The 18,717-nt window shown below is 40.0% G+C and overlaps 1 protein-coding gene across 18 annotated transcripts in view; it reads right to left on the reverse strand.

The window, feature by feature from the left end:
- Positions 1-18,717, reverse strand: part of DLG2 (discs large MAGUK scaffold protein 2) — a gene marked incomplete at both ends in the record, with an annotated part of 1,956,162 nt that overhangs the window by 368,798 nt on the left and 1,568,647 nt on the right. For all 18 annotated transcript variants that reach the window (XM_084247148.1, XM_084247146.1, XM_084247145.1 and 15 more), the window contains one exon: positions 11,278-11,434. In XM_084247148.1, the coding sequence (XP_084103274.1) occupies positions 11,278-11,434 (157 nt within the window). The remainder of the gene's footprint in view (positions 1-11,277; positions 11,435-18,717) is intronic.

Below are 18,717 nucleotides of genomic sequence, written 5' to 3' on the forward strand. Positions count from 1 at the left end.
GTGTTTGGAGAGGGGTAGCTAACTAGGAGGTGTTATGTGTATGTTGGGGGATGGAGTGGGCTTGTGAAAGAAGATGTTTAGAGAGTGTACAAGGTCTCAGAGATAAATTTTAAAAGAGATTTTTTTTTTCAGAAGAAGTCCAGTGGGGACATTTGACCTAGGGAGGTAATATTCAGTAAGGTTCGCTAATGGAGAAACAAAGGAGTTGTAGTATGAGTGAGGCTGGAAAAATTTTTTTTAAAAAGCTATGCTGGAGCATTTGGACTTCATTCTGACAGTTAAATCATAACCAATGGACTATGACAAAGCAAGAATGAATGCCTTCTACTTTTGTTTTTTAAACTCTTATTTTTAAAAGGAAATCTTTAGTTATTAATTATTAATTATAAAATAATTGTTCAAAAAATCTTTAATGGCTCCTTTTTATAGCCTGAAGTTCTCTCAAATGCACACATCCCTACAATGTTGGAGCTGGAAGGTACTTCTCAGATCTTGAGGTTCCATCTTTTCACTCTATGGCGAAGTCAAGAAGAGTCTGGAATTTGTTCAAGTTGCATAGAATGGCTGCACCTTAGAACTGTTTACTTTCCACACCATAGTCAAGCGTTTAAGTACCTGTCTGGGATCCAAAAGGTTGACTAGTTTCCTACATCCCATGTCACATTCCCTTGAACTATTCAGAATGCTTGAGGAATCCTGGATTGTTAACTCCACTGGACTTCATATTCTTCCTTGTGGTCTGAGGAAAAGGTAGTTTATTTTAGACTTATGAGGAGAGATGATCTGGGAGACTCTTCCCATTACAAAGGAGAACATCAGTCCTTCCCAGATCACCAGGCCATATTGTGTCTCTTTCTTCTATGGAGCTGTAATGTCTTGCCATATTTTTAAAAGACATGACTCTGTTCAATCTACTCATTTCTTCTAGACACTAACAAGCATCTTGCAGACATGATGCATGACCCAGTCATCACTACATCTGTACAGCAAGGTAATACAGGCATGGCAGAAGCTATCAGATCTGTTGTAGGTCGGGATGGGTACAGAAATGAATAGAATATCTTATTTTCCTAGAAGGTGAGCAGATGTTAGTAAGAGAACAAAAGATGTATTATCTTCATAGCTGTATTAATTTTCTTTCAGGGACGAAAGTGATTTTAGAAAATACAATGTTCAATCACCTGAGATGAAAAAAGTCTCTTACTTGCTCATTTGTAAGTAAGCAAAAATGGCCGTTAAACTCTTTCATCAGAAATGACCATGAATTTGAAGGTAGTGTGAAACTGCAAAGGAGACATCAGGAGGGGGAGAAAGTAATCCAGGGAGAGTGGCCAAAGGATGCAAAGCCAGAGAGAGGTAGCTGATGCTCAACTGTAACTGTATTACGTTGGATGTAAACTAAATGGCATCTATTTGAACTTTATATTGCTCTCTGTTATACACAAAAGAGATGCTAATGAGGGCCTCCCCTGGTGGCACAGAGGTTGAGCCCTGGGCTGTGAAGCTGCCTGCAGCCTCTGCAGCGCCGGTTCGATCCCCGGCTGCCCCGGCTGCTGGTAACGGTCCCACATGGCTTGACAGACCTCTCTTGCCGAGCCCGCTGATCCCCTCAGCAGTGTATTTCATCAATCTGCCTGCTCTGCTCCCCACTCTGGCTCTGGTGAATTCTCTCACCCTCCTGTGCTTCTGACTGTACCCAGTGCTTGTATAAATAAATAAATAAATCTTAAAAAAAAAAGAGGCTAATGAACATTCTGTTACATTTATGTTAGACATAGAAAAATGGACTTTTCTTTGCTGCTCACCGCTGCAGGGACAACTGACTCACATCTATGTGTGACAAACATGGAGGCAGATAGAGGAATTGAAAGAAATTTCCTTCCTCCTGGATTCTGTCATAAATCATGAGTAGCATAAAAATATACATTAAAATGGCCATAGTTTAGTGCAGTTTGTGCTGCACACACAGAACATGGGGATACAGGTAATAAATATGTTTGCAGTTTGGTCACATCATTTCCAGCAAGGTTCACCAGGAAAGTTCCCTCTAGAGCCGATTCTGAACCAGAGAAATAACATGCAATTAAATTTTGTGGAAGAGAAACTATTGGCCTTTCACCGACTCATCTCATTTCTACAAGGAGAAGCAGCATCAATCAGTACATGTCAGGGAGCAACGTATCACACTTGGAGTTCTCTCAAGCAATCTTGGGTGTGAGGGCTCCCGGCTGACTCTTAGTGTTCTGATATTTTTGGAAATGGGACTCTTACAATAGAAAAGGGGGGAAAAAGCAATGTAGCCACAGGTTCTATTTTCATATTTTTTAAATATATATAAAATGGTTTATTTTCTAGTTTACTTTTTTAAAAAGATTTATTTATTTATTTATTTATTTATGCATATTAGTACTGGGGTACAGGCCAGAGGTGTGGGGATGAGAGGATTCACCAGAGACAGAGTGGGGAGCAGAACAGGCAGATCCCCTGAAATACACTGCTGAGGGGAGCAGCGCGCGAGACAGGAGAGGTCTGCTGCGCCATGTGGGTTAGCTCCTGGCTGTGATCGAACTCAGGCTACAGGGGGGATAGTGTGATCAAGCTGACACTTAAACCCCTACACCACCAGGGAGACCTTATTTTCATATTTTTATTCACCTTTAATTAAATATTCTATTTATTTTTATTGTATTGTTTTTATTGAGATTATGTTGATTTACAACCTGTATATGACTTCAGGGTATAGAATTCTCTCAGATGTACGTTACTACTGCACATCTACCACCAAAGTACCCATAATCTTCCACCACGAAGGTATGAAAATTTTGGCACTATGATCACCAGTTTTAACATTATGATTAAGTACAATCAATAGTACAAAACTCAGCATGCAGGCCAGAAGCCACAGGCATATCCAGTTTATGCAAAATCTTTTACTGCCATCTTGTGGATTTCAGTTGCAATACATGGTTATTGTATTTTAGTAGTAGGGAGGTCCAGAGGTGACACTATATGAAAATAGCTGAACACATCCATATGAAAAGAGCAGGTAAATATTGAGGTTTCTATTTAATCTCTCCACTTTGCACTATTAAACTTTTCTTGTGTGGTTTCTGGATGACAAGTGGGTTGTAATAACATCTATCTTAACATTGTTATGGGAATTAAAACAAAATCACTCTGTGAATGAGAGAGTACTATTCTGAAACAATAGATTATTAATTTTAATAATAGCTTTTTATAATAGTTTTGTGAAAGTGATAATAGTTTGATGGAAGTGATCCAGTAGAGAGGTGGAAATTGGTGGTGATTTATTTGTTTAATAAATGTGTGTATATTGGGTGGAAGTGGACAACACTTCATCTATATGACTACACATGATAAGACTTCCTTATTTACAGATAAGGAAATTGGTGTCCTAACAGATCCATCTCACATAGTTGGGATTTGAAAATTAATGTCTGTCTGATTCCTAAGGTCATCCTCTTTCTACTATGCCATGAAGTCTGTCCCTGCTTAGCTACCAGGTAAGCAGGCTTAGCAGCTCTGTACACTGTAAGTTTCAGGCTCTTATTTGTATGTTTAATTTTATGTCTCCCCTTTCTCCTGTGTACACTTGAAGCCAAGGCTATCTGTTTACACATTATGTACAGCTGCTCATACCCTAAAGCCTGTGGCAATTTGGGTAGAGTGACCAACGTGGAGAGGGCTGGGAATAGCCACACCCTCACCCCAAACAGTGCCGTATGCATCTCTCCTACTTGGCCATTTCTGAATTATATCCTTTTATAATAAGCTAACGATATAGTAAATCAAAAGTTTCTCTGACTTCCATGAGCTACTTTAGCAAGTGAATTGAGCCCAAGGAGGGGATATCTCTGATCTATAGTCAGTAGTAGGAAGCACAGGTGGTAACTGGCTGCTGAGATGGGTCGGGAGAGCAGTCTTCGAGGGTGGAGCCCTTAACTCTTGGGATTGGACGCTGTCCCTGGGTCAATGGTGCCAGAATTTAGTTAAACGATAAGACAGCCATCTGGGGCTAGAGAACTGATTGTTGATGGGGGGAACCTTTTCCCTACTTCTGCACCCAGATGTTGGACCAACACTTTGACCCTGCCTGAAACCTTCCCACAAGGTCCTGCTGCCCATAATCCCCACACCCTTTTGACTTAAAAAGTGGATGAGGCACATCCTTCCCTGCTAATCTCACCTCTCCACAGGTCCCCTCTCACTCCTGCACCCTAACGACTTCACATGTGCTGCGCTCCCCACTCCCTCTGAGCCCGGGCACGTGCTGTCCAGCTTCATGTCTCCTCCCTTGGCCTGTCCTCCTGGTCTGCTTATACTTTTCACAATCTTCAAAACTGAGGTAGACATCACTTTTTCAGGGAAATCTTTTTGGTCCCCTTGTCTAACTGGGCTCCCCTTTTGTGCTCCCCAGCAACTTGGCTCCCCTTGGCTAGCACATTCCACGAGGACATGAATGGTGCCATTATATTTGCCACTCTCTCTCGAACCCCGGGCAAGTGTTTCATCTGGGGTATGACAATATATTTTGAATATTTTTCGATGTATATTTTCTCTAGTTTCTTTCCCAACAAAAATAACAATAATAGAACTGGAGCCCATGGCTCCACTTGACTTGTTTCTTACCTCACTTAAAGACCAAAATATGGATTTGCTTCAAAAGAACTGATAATTCATTGATTTCCTTGTTAAGTGTCCATGCTTGTTTAATAGCTACTCAGACTTTTCAGGACAAGGTGCTTTGGTTTGTCAATCCCTTTAACTCAGAAAGACATTTATCATTACTTTGAAACCCAAAGGTCTAAAACAGAAAGTCATCACCAACAGAAATGAAGTCTTCATGATCCAAAGACATTGCATATTGATATGTAGTCCTTGCCTGGACCGCTTGTTGATATGCTTTGTTGAGCTGCGTTAGGGAAGGCACTGCCAGCTGCCCAAATGCAGGCTTATGCCCCTCCTATTGGATGCTACTCCTCAGAAATATTTTATAATATTTAAGAAACTATTATGATTCTTCATATCTTAGCTCTAAAACATTTTTTTTTTAAAAACTTTCTCCTTAAATTAAAAAAAATTATTTATTTATAGGAACTGGGGTACAGGCCAGATGTGTGGGAGGGTGAGAGGATTCACCAGAGACAGAGCGGGGAACAGAACAGGCAGACAGACCGAAAATACTGCTGAGGGGAGCAGCAGGTGAGACAGGAGAGGTCTGCTGTACCATGTGGGTATTTCCGTGGCCAGCAGGGAATCGAACCCATGTGGCAGAGGTTGCAGACAGCTTCATAGCGCTGTGCTCAACCACCTGTGCCACCAGGGAGGTCTTCTAAAACATTTCTTATATAAATATCTACAAGTCAAATGATCACTCATTTGCATTCAAAATTTAGCTGCAAAGTATCCAAATATCCTTTTTATTTTGAGGCAATTCAAGAGCAGGAGGAGGCACATTTATACCCCAAGAAGCTGGAAGGGGGTATCCCATCCCTTGGCCGCCAGAGCACAGGCAGGCTAACAGATGTTCCTTGGAAGCTGTGAACTCCCACACTATGATGTAAAGTAGAGGGAGAGCGAGCGAGTCCTCCAGAGCACCTCCAGCGTAAGTGGCCAACAGCGACAGCCTTGGGGGCAGCATCCTTAACTGTCTGTCCTTGAGCAAATTTCCTTCCTAGCCTCTTTTGAAAACCTCACTCCTTCCTCAAAGGGGTAATTTGCACTTTCACAAGGAGGAGATATTTGTGTGTCCCGGGCAATAAAAGGACTCCCAGGACATAAAGGCCTCCCAGGACATAAAGGACTCCCTGGTCTGGCTGAATCCCCACCCGCTGGCAGGTGAGACATGAGGCAGCCAAGAAGGTGGGGCTCTGGGATTGATGCTAAGACAAAGTATCTCCCAGGTACCTCTTCACAGGCACACTGAGCAGGGCATTGTGGACTTTGGGTTAGGCAGGAAGACAAACCCAGTAAGGCTAAAGTCTTAGTGGGCTCCATAATTGAGAAGGGAAAGTCAGAGTTGAAGGAGGCAGTGGGTACAGAGAGTGGGGTTCAGCAAAGGAGCAGATGTCTACACAGGCACAGAGGCTTAAGGAGGCATCTTTGCGTGGTTTCTGGGTCAGAATTTGAAATTTAACTGGTCCAGGTTAGGGCACAAAATCTTCAAGCATCATCTCTACCTGGTGATGGTTCACTTTGCAAAGTTGTTTAAAAGGGTGACTTGACTGATACAGGACCCTACTTGACTGATACAGGAACTTTGATGAGAAGGAAGAGGAGGGCAGGTGACTTCTCACAGAGAATGTGTACTGTTTAATGCCTTTTAAGCTGAAGATGTTTCCATGTTCTCCCCAGCAAATGCTGTTTCTTTGAGAAAAATTATAATATGGACCGTTGGGCACAGAACTATATGGGAAGGACAGGCCTCATTTTTTTAGGGCAAGCTGTGAAATCAGCCTTAATCCAAATGCAGATGTCGAATCATTCCAGTTTGGAAATACAGACTGCTGTTTAAGCTAAAATTGGTCTCTGAATCTTTTAGAAATCTTTCAGAGGAGAATGTGGAACTTGACCAGAGAGAATGCTCTGTCACGGATGACTGAATGGGGGCCGCTACTCCTTGCAAGAGGGCCAGGTGGAGGCCTTACTGGAGATTGGGGAATTCAATTGTTGAAGCTGAGGGGAGACAAACTAAAGGTGCTCTTAGGTGAGAGACCTTGTAAGATGAGGTTAAGCTGTTGTGTTCTCGGAAACAAAGTGAAAGAAAAAGAAAGAAGCACAGCCCTGTGCAGTCTCTCTGGAATCACAGGAGTGCTGGTTTCAGGAATACCAAGAAACAGCCTGTTGAGTAGAAGCCCTCAAACACTATGGAAGTGAGGTTTCTCTGTGGGGCTGGGGCTAGAACTGGAAAAGAAGGATAGAACCCAGCTGACATGATCAAAGGAAGGGATGGAGGCTTACGCTCTTAAGCAGATCTAGATCTTCAGGACATCAAAGAAATAATTTGGAACTTTTTTTTTCTTCCCCTCTGAGCATACGGAGGACTGGATGACAGGCACAACACTAGAAGGGGTTTTGAGCTGTCATTTGATATGACAATGTCAGAGTGACTATCAGTGTCCCAGGATCATGAGTAGTGTACACAGTGCTTGAGCAGCTGGACAATAAGGATCAGGCAAAGAGAGTCCTTTCTTTCTGCCTGGGTCTGCAGATAGAGAGAGCTAGATAACCTGAGAGTTAAGGAAAAACCCAGGTGATCTGTGACTCATTTTTACTCTTTCTAAATCCACAATGTAATTTCAGTTTCAATTTAAAAATTCACAATTACCTATTGTACCTTCACCTCGATGACAGCAGCATTTTTCTTCCGGCAAGTTATTTCCAAGCATTATTTTGAAAGAGGAGTTAATTACATACTTAAAGTTCAGCAAGAGTGAGCTCTGGAGATAGCAGGGTTAGCTGGGAGATCTTTTATACACTCAAGGAATAAACAAACTAAAATTGCTTGGTGAAACAAGAAACAAATCTCCTTATAGGGGTATTGCTTTTATGTGCTATGCTCCACATTTTTTCCTAACAAAACATCTAAACAAATAATAACAGAAGATTTCTATTTCTCCCTCTGCAGGAAGAATGCCCGAGGAGTCTACTGCGCTAGTTAATATGATTGCACGCTGAATGCCCTAAATTCTCCTCTGTGAATACCTGCAGATGGTTCAATTATTGGGTAAGACTTTCTACAACAAATCCCTGAGAAATAGAATACATAAAGAGAGAAGATCACTCACAATGTGTATGGAATGTAGCCTCCTGGGATGATTTCTTTATCTTTCAGCATCTTAACTGCTTTAGTTATGTAGTCCTGATGCATCTGGAGAGAGCAGGATAAATCCCCACAGTGGGGCTTGGTAACATCCTTCTGGAGGTTTTTGTGCAGTGTGTTTAGACAATGCATGGCCACTAGATGGGGCCGATAACTTTACAACCTAGTAGAAGGGGAAATTGCTTTTTCTTTATAGGCAAGTTTACACGAGTACCTTGTAGGAAAACAGTCAATTATAGGGACTATAAATATATCGACTCAGGCATTTATCACTAGTGGTGTCTTGGGAAGTGCTCTTTATGTAAGTATTTGATGGTCAAATATGTTTGCAAAAATCATATATTTTATCTTCCTCTAAAGAGATTCCTAATACACATTGGTAAACAGATGTTTCTGAGAAGTTCTTCAGTGAAGAAATCTAATACCAGGAAACCCTGCCACTCTGTAGCGACCTAGTACAACTGCGTTGTTCCAGTGTCTTGTGAAACACATTTTGGGAAATGCTTACCTGATCCAAGTGATCACAAAGGAGTCGCTCCAAATTTCTAAAATGGTCTTTGTTAGACATGGTCAATAGACACACACTTTACAAAATAGCAGGCATGTTCTTAGGTTAGAAATAAAAGCAGCACCTATGGGGTATTTACAAACGACACACTCTTGTCTCCTCTCTTTCCATAGCGTGCAATCTATATGTCTATGTCTATACCAGATCTATATCTATATCATACATGCATTCACACACATATTTGACCTCTTGATACATCAGTTTTTTAGGTCGTGAACATTTTGAGGATATTTATTTCATTCATCTTTGAGATTTTAAGTCCTGATACAAAAACTGGCACAAAGTAAACTTTTGCTAAATAAATTATCTAGGGAGATTCTTATTCTGGAAATAAGAATGGGCACTTGGGGCCTCCCTGGTGGTACAAGGGGTTAAGCACCACACTATGAAGCAAACTGCAGCCTCTGCAGCACAAGTTCTATCCCCGGCGGTCCATCCAGGGAACAACTCACATGGCGCAGCAGACCTCTCCTGCCTCGCCCGCTGCTCCCCTCAGCAGTGTATTTCAGTCAGTCTACTTATTCTCTTCCCCACTCTGTCTCTGGTGAATCCTCGTACCGCCCGCACCTCTGGCCTGTACTCCCGTCTTGTATGTATAAATAAATAAATCTTAAAAAAATGGGCACTTGTACCTGATTTAAAAGGTAATCATCTATTAGAAAAATCTCTTCTTTAAGACAACCAACCGAGAGCAAAGATGTAAGTTCTAGCTCTCTTCCCCGAGGGTCCTGTTTTTCTTCTCTGAATTTATTACATTACTACTAGCCTAACTTATATTTCAAATTAATTTTATATAACCCAGTAATATATACCGAATGTTTATTTAACTCTCAATTGCTATGTAATCTGTTCTTCTGTTTTCCAGTAATGTGTATCTTGCTCTAGATGTAACATTTTATTTTCCACAGTCTATTGTCAATAATTCAATTTTGCCATTTTCCTTTCCATCTTGTAATGCTTGAACTTCTTTAGGCCGTTTATTCTTTACTCTCAATAACCTCAAACACCACGGCTTGAAACTAGTCATTTTCTAGCCACACATTAAATAAATTGTATAAGTTAAAATGGAGCGATGATTCCTTTTCTCTCTCAACTGCAGAAAGTAGATACTTTTACCACTGAATTATCCTTACAAATATTATATGAAAAATATGATTGTTGAACTTCAGAGACTGATGTTATGTTCTGTGAATTTTATTCATGAAGAGATTGTAATTAAGGTGTATTCGATGTAATCTCTGAGCTACTCCTGGACCACCTCAGACCATAACCACACAATCACATTAATGGCTACATAGGCATCTCTAGGCCTGCCTTGTGACGCAGGCCTCTGCAGTGCGGGTTTGATCCCTGCCGGCCAGGAGAGAATCTCATATGGCGGCAGACCTCTCCTACTGCGCCCGCTGCTCCCCTCAGCAGTGTATTTCAGTCAGTCTGCTTGTTCTGTTTCCCGCTCTGTGTCTGGTGATTCCTCTGATCCCCAACACCTCTGACCTGTACTCCAGTTCTTGTATGTATGAATAAATAAATCTTTTTTTAAAAAAACAAATAAGTGGAGGAGGGAGTAGAAGGACTGAATTTCAGCTCTTGTGTGGTAGAACAAGGTCCTGGCATGGGGTCTTACCTATTTTCTCCCTTACCCGATCCTCCTCACACCTGCTAGCTGATGAGTGGTCAGAAGCCTGCATGTTTGAGAGAACCACAGGTGCACCCAGGCAAGACAATGCATGCAGACCACTGGACCCTCTACTCAGGCCCATCAGGCTTGTACGCTATATAGGTAGATCATGCATATGAGTGTGCACGGTCTTTGTATGGAGGACCAAGACATAGGTCATTTGGAAATTCTACCTATAAATTATAACTATAAAACAAAAACAAATTTTTTCTAAGTGTGCAAGAAAGCCACAAACTAAGTGCTTCACTGAGTTATAAACTATAACCTCACCCAGAATAACTGGACTCCTTATGTAACTTCCCATTATTATTTGATTGATGACCAAAATGTTATATAGGCGTGGATACTCATGGCGAATTTAGCCGCCTATTATGGAATATACATCAGGGGTTGGAGTGATATAGTGCAATGAAGCAGTCAATAAATACTTGAATAAAGGAAATTAGCGAATGGAGCAGAAAAGGAAAGTTGGAAGGCAGGGAAAGGAGGAAGAAAGAATAGAGAGGCAGGAGAGAGAGAGAGTAAGTGTCATGGACATTAACCTTGAATATTTGAATCTCAGCTCGACTATCTAGCTAGGTAAACTTTGTCAAATTACTAAACCTCTCTGAAACTTACTCTCTTCATCCGAACATGGGGCCATATCTTTCAGGGTGATTGTGAGAATTAAAAATTAGTTTGAGGAAATGTTTTTTAAAAGGTTTTAAAAACTTTTTGTTGCTAGTTTTTACATCTAGGCAAATATTGCTGCTGCTACCATTTACCTATATTGCCAAACTGTATACAGCTTAGTTTATGCATTTTCTTACCTCATTCTCTGCAACAACCTTATATTATGAAGGGATAGCTTTTACACTACAGTCATGGCTCTGGGAAAAAATTCTGCATTAAAAGGGCAATATGTCTTAAAACATAATGTCTGTCCATGTTCCACGGGATGCAAGTATGTCTTCTGAAATATTTAAATGAAAACACTGGCACCTTAACTTCTATCTGAGGGAAGGAAGTACTAACTACTAAGCACTAAGTACTGAACACCACTTAACCTGCAACACACACCTGAAGTCCTAATGCTCTCTTCATTCTTCCTTTGAAATTGAAATGTTTCTAGAGTCTTAATTAAAAGTGATGGATTTTCTCAAATATCGTTAGACATGGAGAGAATGAAGATTAAAGAGAAATACTCACAGATAGGATCTGGTCTCCCCTCTGGAGCTCTCCACTAAGGTCTGCTGGTCCACCAGCCAGAATGAAGGATACAAAAATACCTTCTCCGTCTTCTCCCCCGACGATGTTGAAGCCTAGGCCAGTGGAGCCTTTATGCAGGACCACCTTGCGGGGCTCCCTGCAGAAACAAGTGGAGAACATAGTTCACAGGGTGATCCATTTAGATTTAGGTTGCTTTTATTTTCATTGGGATATATGATAGCAGCAATTCACTACCTGTGAAAATGGCTTCCCAAAGTAAGATACATTTGTGCATCAAGAGCAATGCTAATATCAGGACTCATGTCTGAATTCTTTACTGTAATAAATGCCAAAATACCATACACAGTCATTCCTTAATTATGAAACATTTTCTTAAACTTGCCTTATTTCCACATTTCCTATTTAAAATATATGTTCTTATATTTTTAAATTGAGATAAAATTAACATATGGTATTATGTAACTTTCAAGTGCACAACATGATTCTATATTTTTATATATTGTGAAATGATCACCATGAGTCTAGTTACCATACATCGCAAAGTTTACACATTTTTTTCCTTGTGAAGAGAACTTTTACTTTTAAGATCTACTCTCTTAACTTTCAAATATACAATACAGTATTATTAACTATAGTCACCACACAGCACATTCCATCCTGGGATTTATTTTATTTTATTCTTTTTAAAGATTTATTTTTTATTTATACAAGTGCTGGGGTACAGGCCAAATGTGTGGGAGAGGATTCACCAGAGGATGTGAGAGGATTCACCAGAGACAGAGTGGGGAGCAGAACAGGCAGACTGACTGAAACACACTGCTGAGGGGAGCAGCAGGCGAGACAGGAGAGGTTTGCTTCACCAGGTGGGATTCTCGCCGGCCGGCCGGGATTGAACCCATGCTGCAGAGGCTGCGGACAGCTTCACAGTGCAGAGCTCAACCACCTGCACCACCAGGGGAGGCCCCCAGGGTTTACTTTATGACTTCTAGTTATAGTTTTTGATCACCCACCTCATTCATTTCTCCCTTCCCCACCTCCCATGTGTTCTGTATTGATAGTATTGCAGTGATATCGGCAGGATTACTGTAAGCAAAAGTAGAGAATTTCGGGAACAAGAGACTAGTATGGACAGGCCACATCGTGAAAGACTTTACATGCTTTTGCTTGTTCGATTATTAAATTAAAATTTACTCTGTAGGCAGTGGGAACTCATGGGAAGGTTTTGAAATGCCAAGAATATTTAAATCATTTTAGGAAGATCAACAAATGGTCTGAGACAGGCTTGTTGGAGAGGAAGTGTAAGCATGATGAGAAACAGGAAAATCATGATGTTGATCAAGTAACCCATGTTTATTTTTTTTTAAAAAAGTCTAGGATTTAGTCTTTTTTCTTTTTTTTTTTAAAGATTGATTTATTTATGCATACAAGAACTGGGTGTAAGCCAGAGGTGTGGGAGGTGAGAGGACTCACCAGAGACAGAGCGGGGAGCGGAACAGACAGATATACTGAAATACACTGCTGAGGGGAGCAGCGGGCGAGACAGGAGAGGTCTGCTACATCATGTGGGTTGCTTCCTGGCCGGCCGGGGATGGAACTCGAATTGCAGTGGCTGGCAGTAGCTTGATAGTGCTGTCTTTAACTCCTGCACCACTAGGGAGGCCCAAGTAACCCATGTTTAAAGCAGAGGGGAGGAAGACTATCTAAGTAACTGGAAAATGATGGGGGAAATGTAACCCAGTGGAATCATCTACCAGGATGAGTGTGATTTTGACATGTTCCACTCCAGATAGTGGTGAGACATCCACGTGGAGCTGTTTAAAAGCCGTCAGCAACTACTAATTGTACTAGAATTCTAGTACTTAGACAGGATTGAAATTACATATTTGGGGATCATCAGCAAAAATGAGAGGCCAAATTTTGATCAAACAGTTGAGCTTGTGTAGACTCCAGGAAATTGTGGAATGTAGAATGGTAAGAGATCTTAAAAGGCATCAAGTTTAATTTCTATATGAATAGTTTTAAAAAATGTATTCTGTAGGCCTTCCTTAGTTTTGAACAAGATATCGTTTGCTCACCTTCCATTTTCTCCCAAATATATCAGTTCCAATAATTAAAGTTCCTTTTCTGTTTTCCAGATTTTAATGCTGTATGCATGGCAAGGAGCCATGGATAAAGAATTTTATTTGGCATCCCATTTTCCTTCATAAAGCATTGTATTGAATCTATCATTAGTTTTATTATGATAAAGTGTATAAGTTGCATGTCATAGCTTAGACTATAAATAACATGTGACAGTGTGACATATTAAGTCAGAGGCGCTTTGTAAACACCTATTCTTCCAGGTGCTCAGAAAGTTTGTAAGCAAAACAAGTATCTCTGTCTTTATGGACTTATAGTCCAATGCAAGTAGAACATTAGTAAACAAAAATGAAATGAATAAGTTTGCTGTTTAATATGTTGGAAGGCATTGAATGCTTTGGAGAAAAAGATAAAACAGAGCAGCATAAGAGGGACAAGTGACGGTAAGAATGAATATGGGTAGGATTCATTGAGGTGACATTTAAGAAAAGACCAATGAGGTAAGGAAACTAACCACACATATAGCTAAGGAAAGAGAATTCCAGTCAACAGGAGCTACCAGTGCAGAGACCCTAACGTAGAAATGTGCTGGGAGTTGTCATGGAAGAGCTCGGAGGCCAGTGTGTCTTAATTATGAGAAAGAAAGGAAAATGGAAAAAGATAAAGAAGTCAGTGTTTCAGTTTTCTATTGCTAAGTAACAAATTACCACAAATTTAGTAACCAAGAAAACACTCATCATTATCTCAGAGTTCCATAGGTCCTAAGTCTGGGTAGGTTTGTCTCTGTTGCTGCTTGTATTCCACAAGCCTATAATCAATGTGCTGGTAGGCTGAGCTTTATTGGGAAGGTCTGGGATAAATCAGCTTCTGAGTTCATTGAGGTTATTGGTAGAATTCAGTTTCTTGTGATTGTAGAACCATTATTAGACAGGATATTTCAGAGAAATAGAATCGATAATATGTATGAGACATATATAATACATATGTAGGTATTTATAAAGATATTTATTATAAGAAACTGGCCCACACTATTACAGATGCCAAAAAATCCCAGGATGACAGTACGCTGATGGTCCAGGACTGTCGATAGTCCAAAGGCCTGAGAACCAGGAGACCCAATGGTGGAAGTTCCAGTCCATGTCTGAATCTGACGGAAGATGACCAATGTCCCAGCTCAAAGACAGAGAAAGACAATACTCTCCTTATGGGCCTACTGATGCCAATAGGGGAGAGAAAGTAGGGTGCTGATTAGAAGCACACCAAACCACCTTATTTTTTGCCTTAAGTTGTGTATCCCACTTGGCCCTGCTGATACTGCTGGATAAAGTGGTCTGCCAACCAGCTCCGTTTCCCTCTTTCTCCTTTTACCTCACTGCCATGGGGATAGAAGTTTATATACTCACTGGTTCCATCCATACTAGGAGTAGGGGAATGGAATACTAACCAGCACTACCTCATTTCAGCGTGTTATTGCAAGGAGTAGGTGCTCATTTATCTCCCTGGAAAGTGGAGTGTCAGCTGTTACCAAAACATACCAACCTTGTCCTGCTGGATGGGGTGGAAGTTCAGGACCTGTTGGTCCCAACACAAACTCAATAGTGGAGAAAATGAAGAGTCACCTCATAACTGCCATTCCTGCCTCCCCTGGGGGCATCAGGAGGTACAGATATGCACAGTCCACTGGACCACATGGGTGAAGGCACAGTTTTCCTTTGATGGTTTGATTGAAATAGAGTCATTATTTTCAAAAGCGTCTCTGTTCTAGTAGCCTCCTCTTTTTTTGCAGTATTTTGATTATAAGACTTTTCCTAAGGTGCTTTATTTATTTATTTTTGTCTTTGCCTATTGGTTGCTCTGTTACTGGAACCAGAAGTCCAGTGTGTGTGTGTGTGTATATATATATATATATATATATATATATATAAATATATATATATTCATTTATTTATGCATATAAGAACTGGGGTATAACCCGGAGATGTGGGGGGTGAGAGGATTCACCAGAGACAGAGTGGGGAGCAGAACAGGCAGATGTACTGAAACACTCTGCTGAGGGGAGCAGAGGGTGAGACAGAAGAGGTCTGCTGAGCCAAGAGGTCTACTGCGCCATGGGAGGCTGGGGACTGAACTAGTGCTGTCGTGGCTGGCAGTAGCTTGATAGCACTGTCTTTAACCCTTTCACCACCAGGGAGGCCCCTGGATATATTTTGAAGGGAGGGGCTCAGTGGATTTTGACAACAAATTTAACATGGAAATTTCTGTCTTTCACAAATATAAGCATACCTACTCTTAGTGGGTCCAATAGCATTCGAAGTATACATAGTAAAAATAGATCCAGTTTATGTATAGATACTGTGTTTGATACTTTATGTGCATAATCCATTTATATCTCAAAATAATCCGATGAAGCATGTATACTGATGGTTGCAAGTATTTTGAAACTGATCCAAAAAATGACAAGGATTTATGGCCTGATAAATGAGCCCATGGTAAATTAAATACAGCAAAATGGTAAAAGTGGAATCCAGGTGGTGAGTAATGGCTATTTATCATTAAATTCTTTAAATTTTTGGTTTGAAAATGTTTGTAACACAATCGTGAGAAACATAAAAAACTTGATAAAGAACTTACTGTGATAATTTCTTACATCAGTGAAAGGAGACTGCTTGTTCAAGTCTTTATAAGTAGTCTGATGGGATTAGAACTAGATATTCTGATGCAGAATCCCAGAGTCTACAGTAAAATGTATTTCAGAGATTGCAAATCAACAAGTAGTAACTTAATTTGACCCACAGTATTTACAAATTTTCATATCAGTTGTTCATGTTTAAATTTAGGGAAAATTTTCATGAACTATGGTATTATTTACTTTGCATTAAAAAAAATCAGGTATGCTTTTATGAAGACTGACTCTCAATCTTTTTGAATAGAATCAATTAGTTAGCACTGTCCTCTTTAGTTACTGCGCTCATTCTCCAGTTTACAGTCTCACTTGTCCCATGTTTCTCAAATGAACAAAATGCGTTCATGTCTTGCAAAGTTAAGTGTCCCGACCCGCAGGATTCGTAGGCACGAAAAGAGAAGGGCTGAGGATTGAAATGAGGGGCTTGAGACAACTTGACGCTAGCGTTTGCTTCTTTATTTTTCCTTTTCCTTTCTTTCACTTTTCCCTGTCTTTCTACCTTCCCTGACCTTCTCTCTGCACCTCTCGCAATAACCTCTCTCGCAATGATCTCTCTCGCAATGACCTCTTGACCTTCTCGTGGTTCTCTTCTTATATCCTGGTAGCTCCTCCCATCGTACCTCCCAGTCGCATTTGATTAATAGGAAACACCTGTGGTTTCTCAGCAGGCAAAAACGGTAAAGCGAAAACTAATTAATGGCACGTGTGTTGCGCAACACGGCGCATGCTCCAGGCGGCTCCGGACAGTTAAGAGGAGAGTAAAATATTTCTTGTGCTTACGCTTCTATCAAACATGGGAAAATAAAAGCATTATGATGGGAGTCTGGCATTTTAACTGAAAAAAGGGAGAGAATATGTTTCCCTTGGAAGTAAGGATAATCTTACATGTGTAAAATACAAAGTGACTCTGCAGAAAGAATACAGCTTTAAAAGGTCATTATGAAATATCACCCACCAATATTTATCTATGTAACCCATCTGGGAGCATTTTGTTAGTGACCCCTGCATTTTGACATATTGCTTCCTATTTGTAATGACATAAAAAACATAAATCTTGAGTGTCAGTAGCTTTTATTTACTTTATATTGGCCTATTTCAAACTACCTCAACAAATCTTTTAAATAAAATTACTTGAAATTTTATCAATGTCTTCTTAAAAATAAAAATTTACTTCACAGTGAATTATGGCCCAGAGTTTATATTAGGGTTCATGCTTGGAGTATACATTCTGTGGGTTTGGATGAATACATAATGATGTGTAGCCATCATTGTAGTATCACCAGAGGAGTTTTACTGCCCTACAAATCTGTGCTCTACCATTCACCCCTTTCCCTAAGCAGCCCTTGGAAACCACTGATTTTTTTACTGTCTTCATAATTTTGCCTTTTCCAGAAAGTCGTATACTGGAATCATGTAGTTTGTAGCTTTTTTGATAGGTTCTTCTTTCATTTAGTAATATGGATTGAAACATTCTTCTATGTCTTTCCAGGATGTGATAGCTGGACTTCTTTTCAATGCTACAGAATATTCTGTTATCTGGGTAGACCACAATTTATTTGTCTATTTATCTACTAAAGGGCATGCTGTTTCCTTCCGAGTTCCACAGTTAAGAATAAAGCTGCTATAAATGTTCATATGCAGGGCTTTGTATGGTCATAATTTTCAACTCTTTTGGGATAAATAGCAAGGATCATAATTGCTGGATCACATGGTAAGAGTATATTTAGTTTTATAAGAAATCGCCAAACTGTCTTCCAAAGAGGCTATATACCGTGTTGCATTCCCACTAGCAATGAGTGAGCGTTTCCTTGTTAGCATTTGGTATTGCCAATATTTCAGATTTTGGGCATTTTAATAGATATGTAATGGTATTTCATTGTTGTTTTGATACTGTCAAGTATTTTTTTCCCACTTATCAAAGAAACAACTTAAATAATGAAAATTAAAACAAAACTAAATTGAAATACACTTTGTATAAGCCAGAGGAACACCTGAATTTTAGTTTGCAGTTCACATATATGTATATATGTACACACATAATATAGCTTCCAGAATAATTAACACTGATTCATTTTAACCATCCTTAATTTTTATCATGTGAGATAGCACTATTTCATCATATATTGCTTTGACTCTTAAGATAGTCTCCCAATTTTTGAAATCTACTCAATTCTTGTCTCCATGTTACATAAACAGTCTCTCTGTTAAAATGTATTATCTGATTTCCTTAGTTCTCTGCTTAAATGACTCTGGCTATTCGATGCTCCAACCATATCTTTCTTCTGTGTTCTGATGCTTGTGATGTTGTTTCTTATCTTCATGTTTGTCTTGGGTCATCTTGCCCCTTCAGGTACAGGTGATCACTTGCTCCTTGGGTCCACTGTCTCTTGTACTTGTCACTCTATTGTAGCATTTATCCATTGTTCAGTGGTGGTTTGTTCATACATCTTTCTCCCTCATGACACTGTGAACTCTGGGAATTCAGATACCAGTTCTACCCTAGCAGTAGTAGGATGCCTGGCTGATCACAGGAATTCAGGAAATAGTTATTGAATTAATGACTAAACTCCCACTGCAATTTATTTATTTATTTATTTATTTATTTATTTTGAAGATTTATTTGTTTATTTATTTATACAAGCACTGGGTACAGTCAG

The sequence above is a fragment of the Talpa europaea genome (genome assembly GCF_964194135.1).
Source record: "Talpa europaea genome assembly, chromosome: 1".
Classification (NCBI taxonomy): domain Eukaryota; kingdom Metazoa; phylum Chordata; class Mammalia; order Eulipotyphla; family Talpidae; genus Talpa; species Talpa europaea.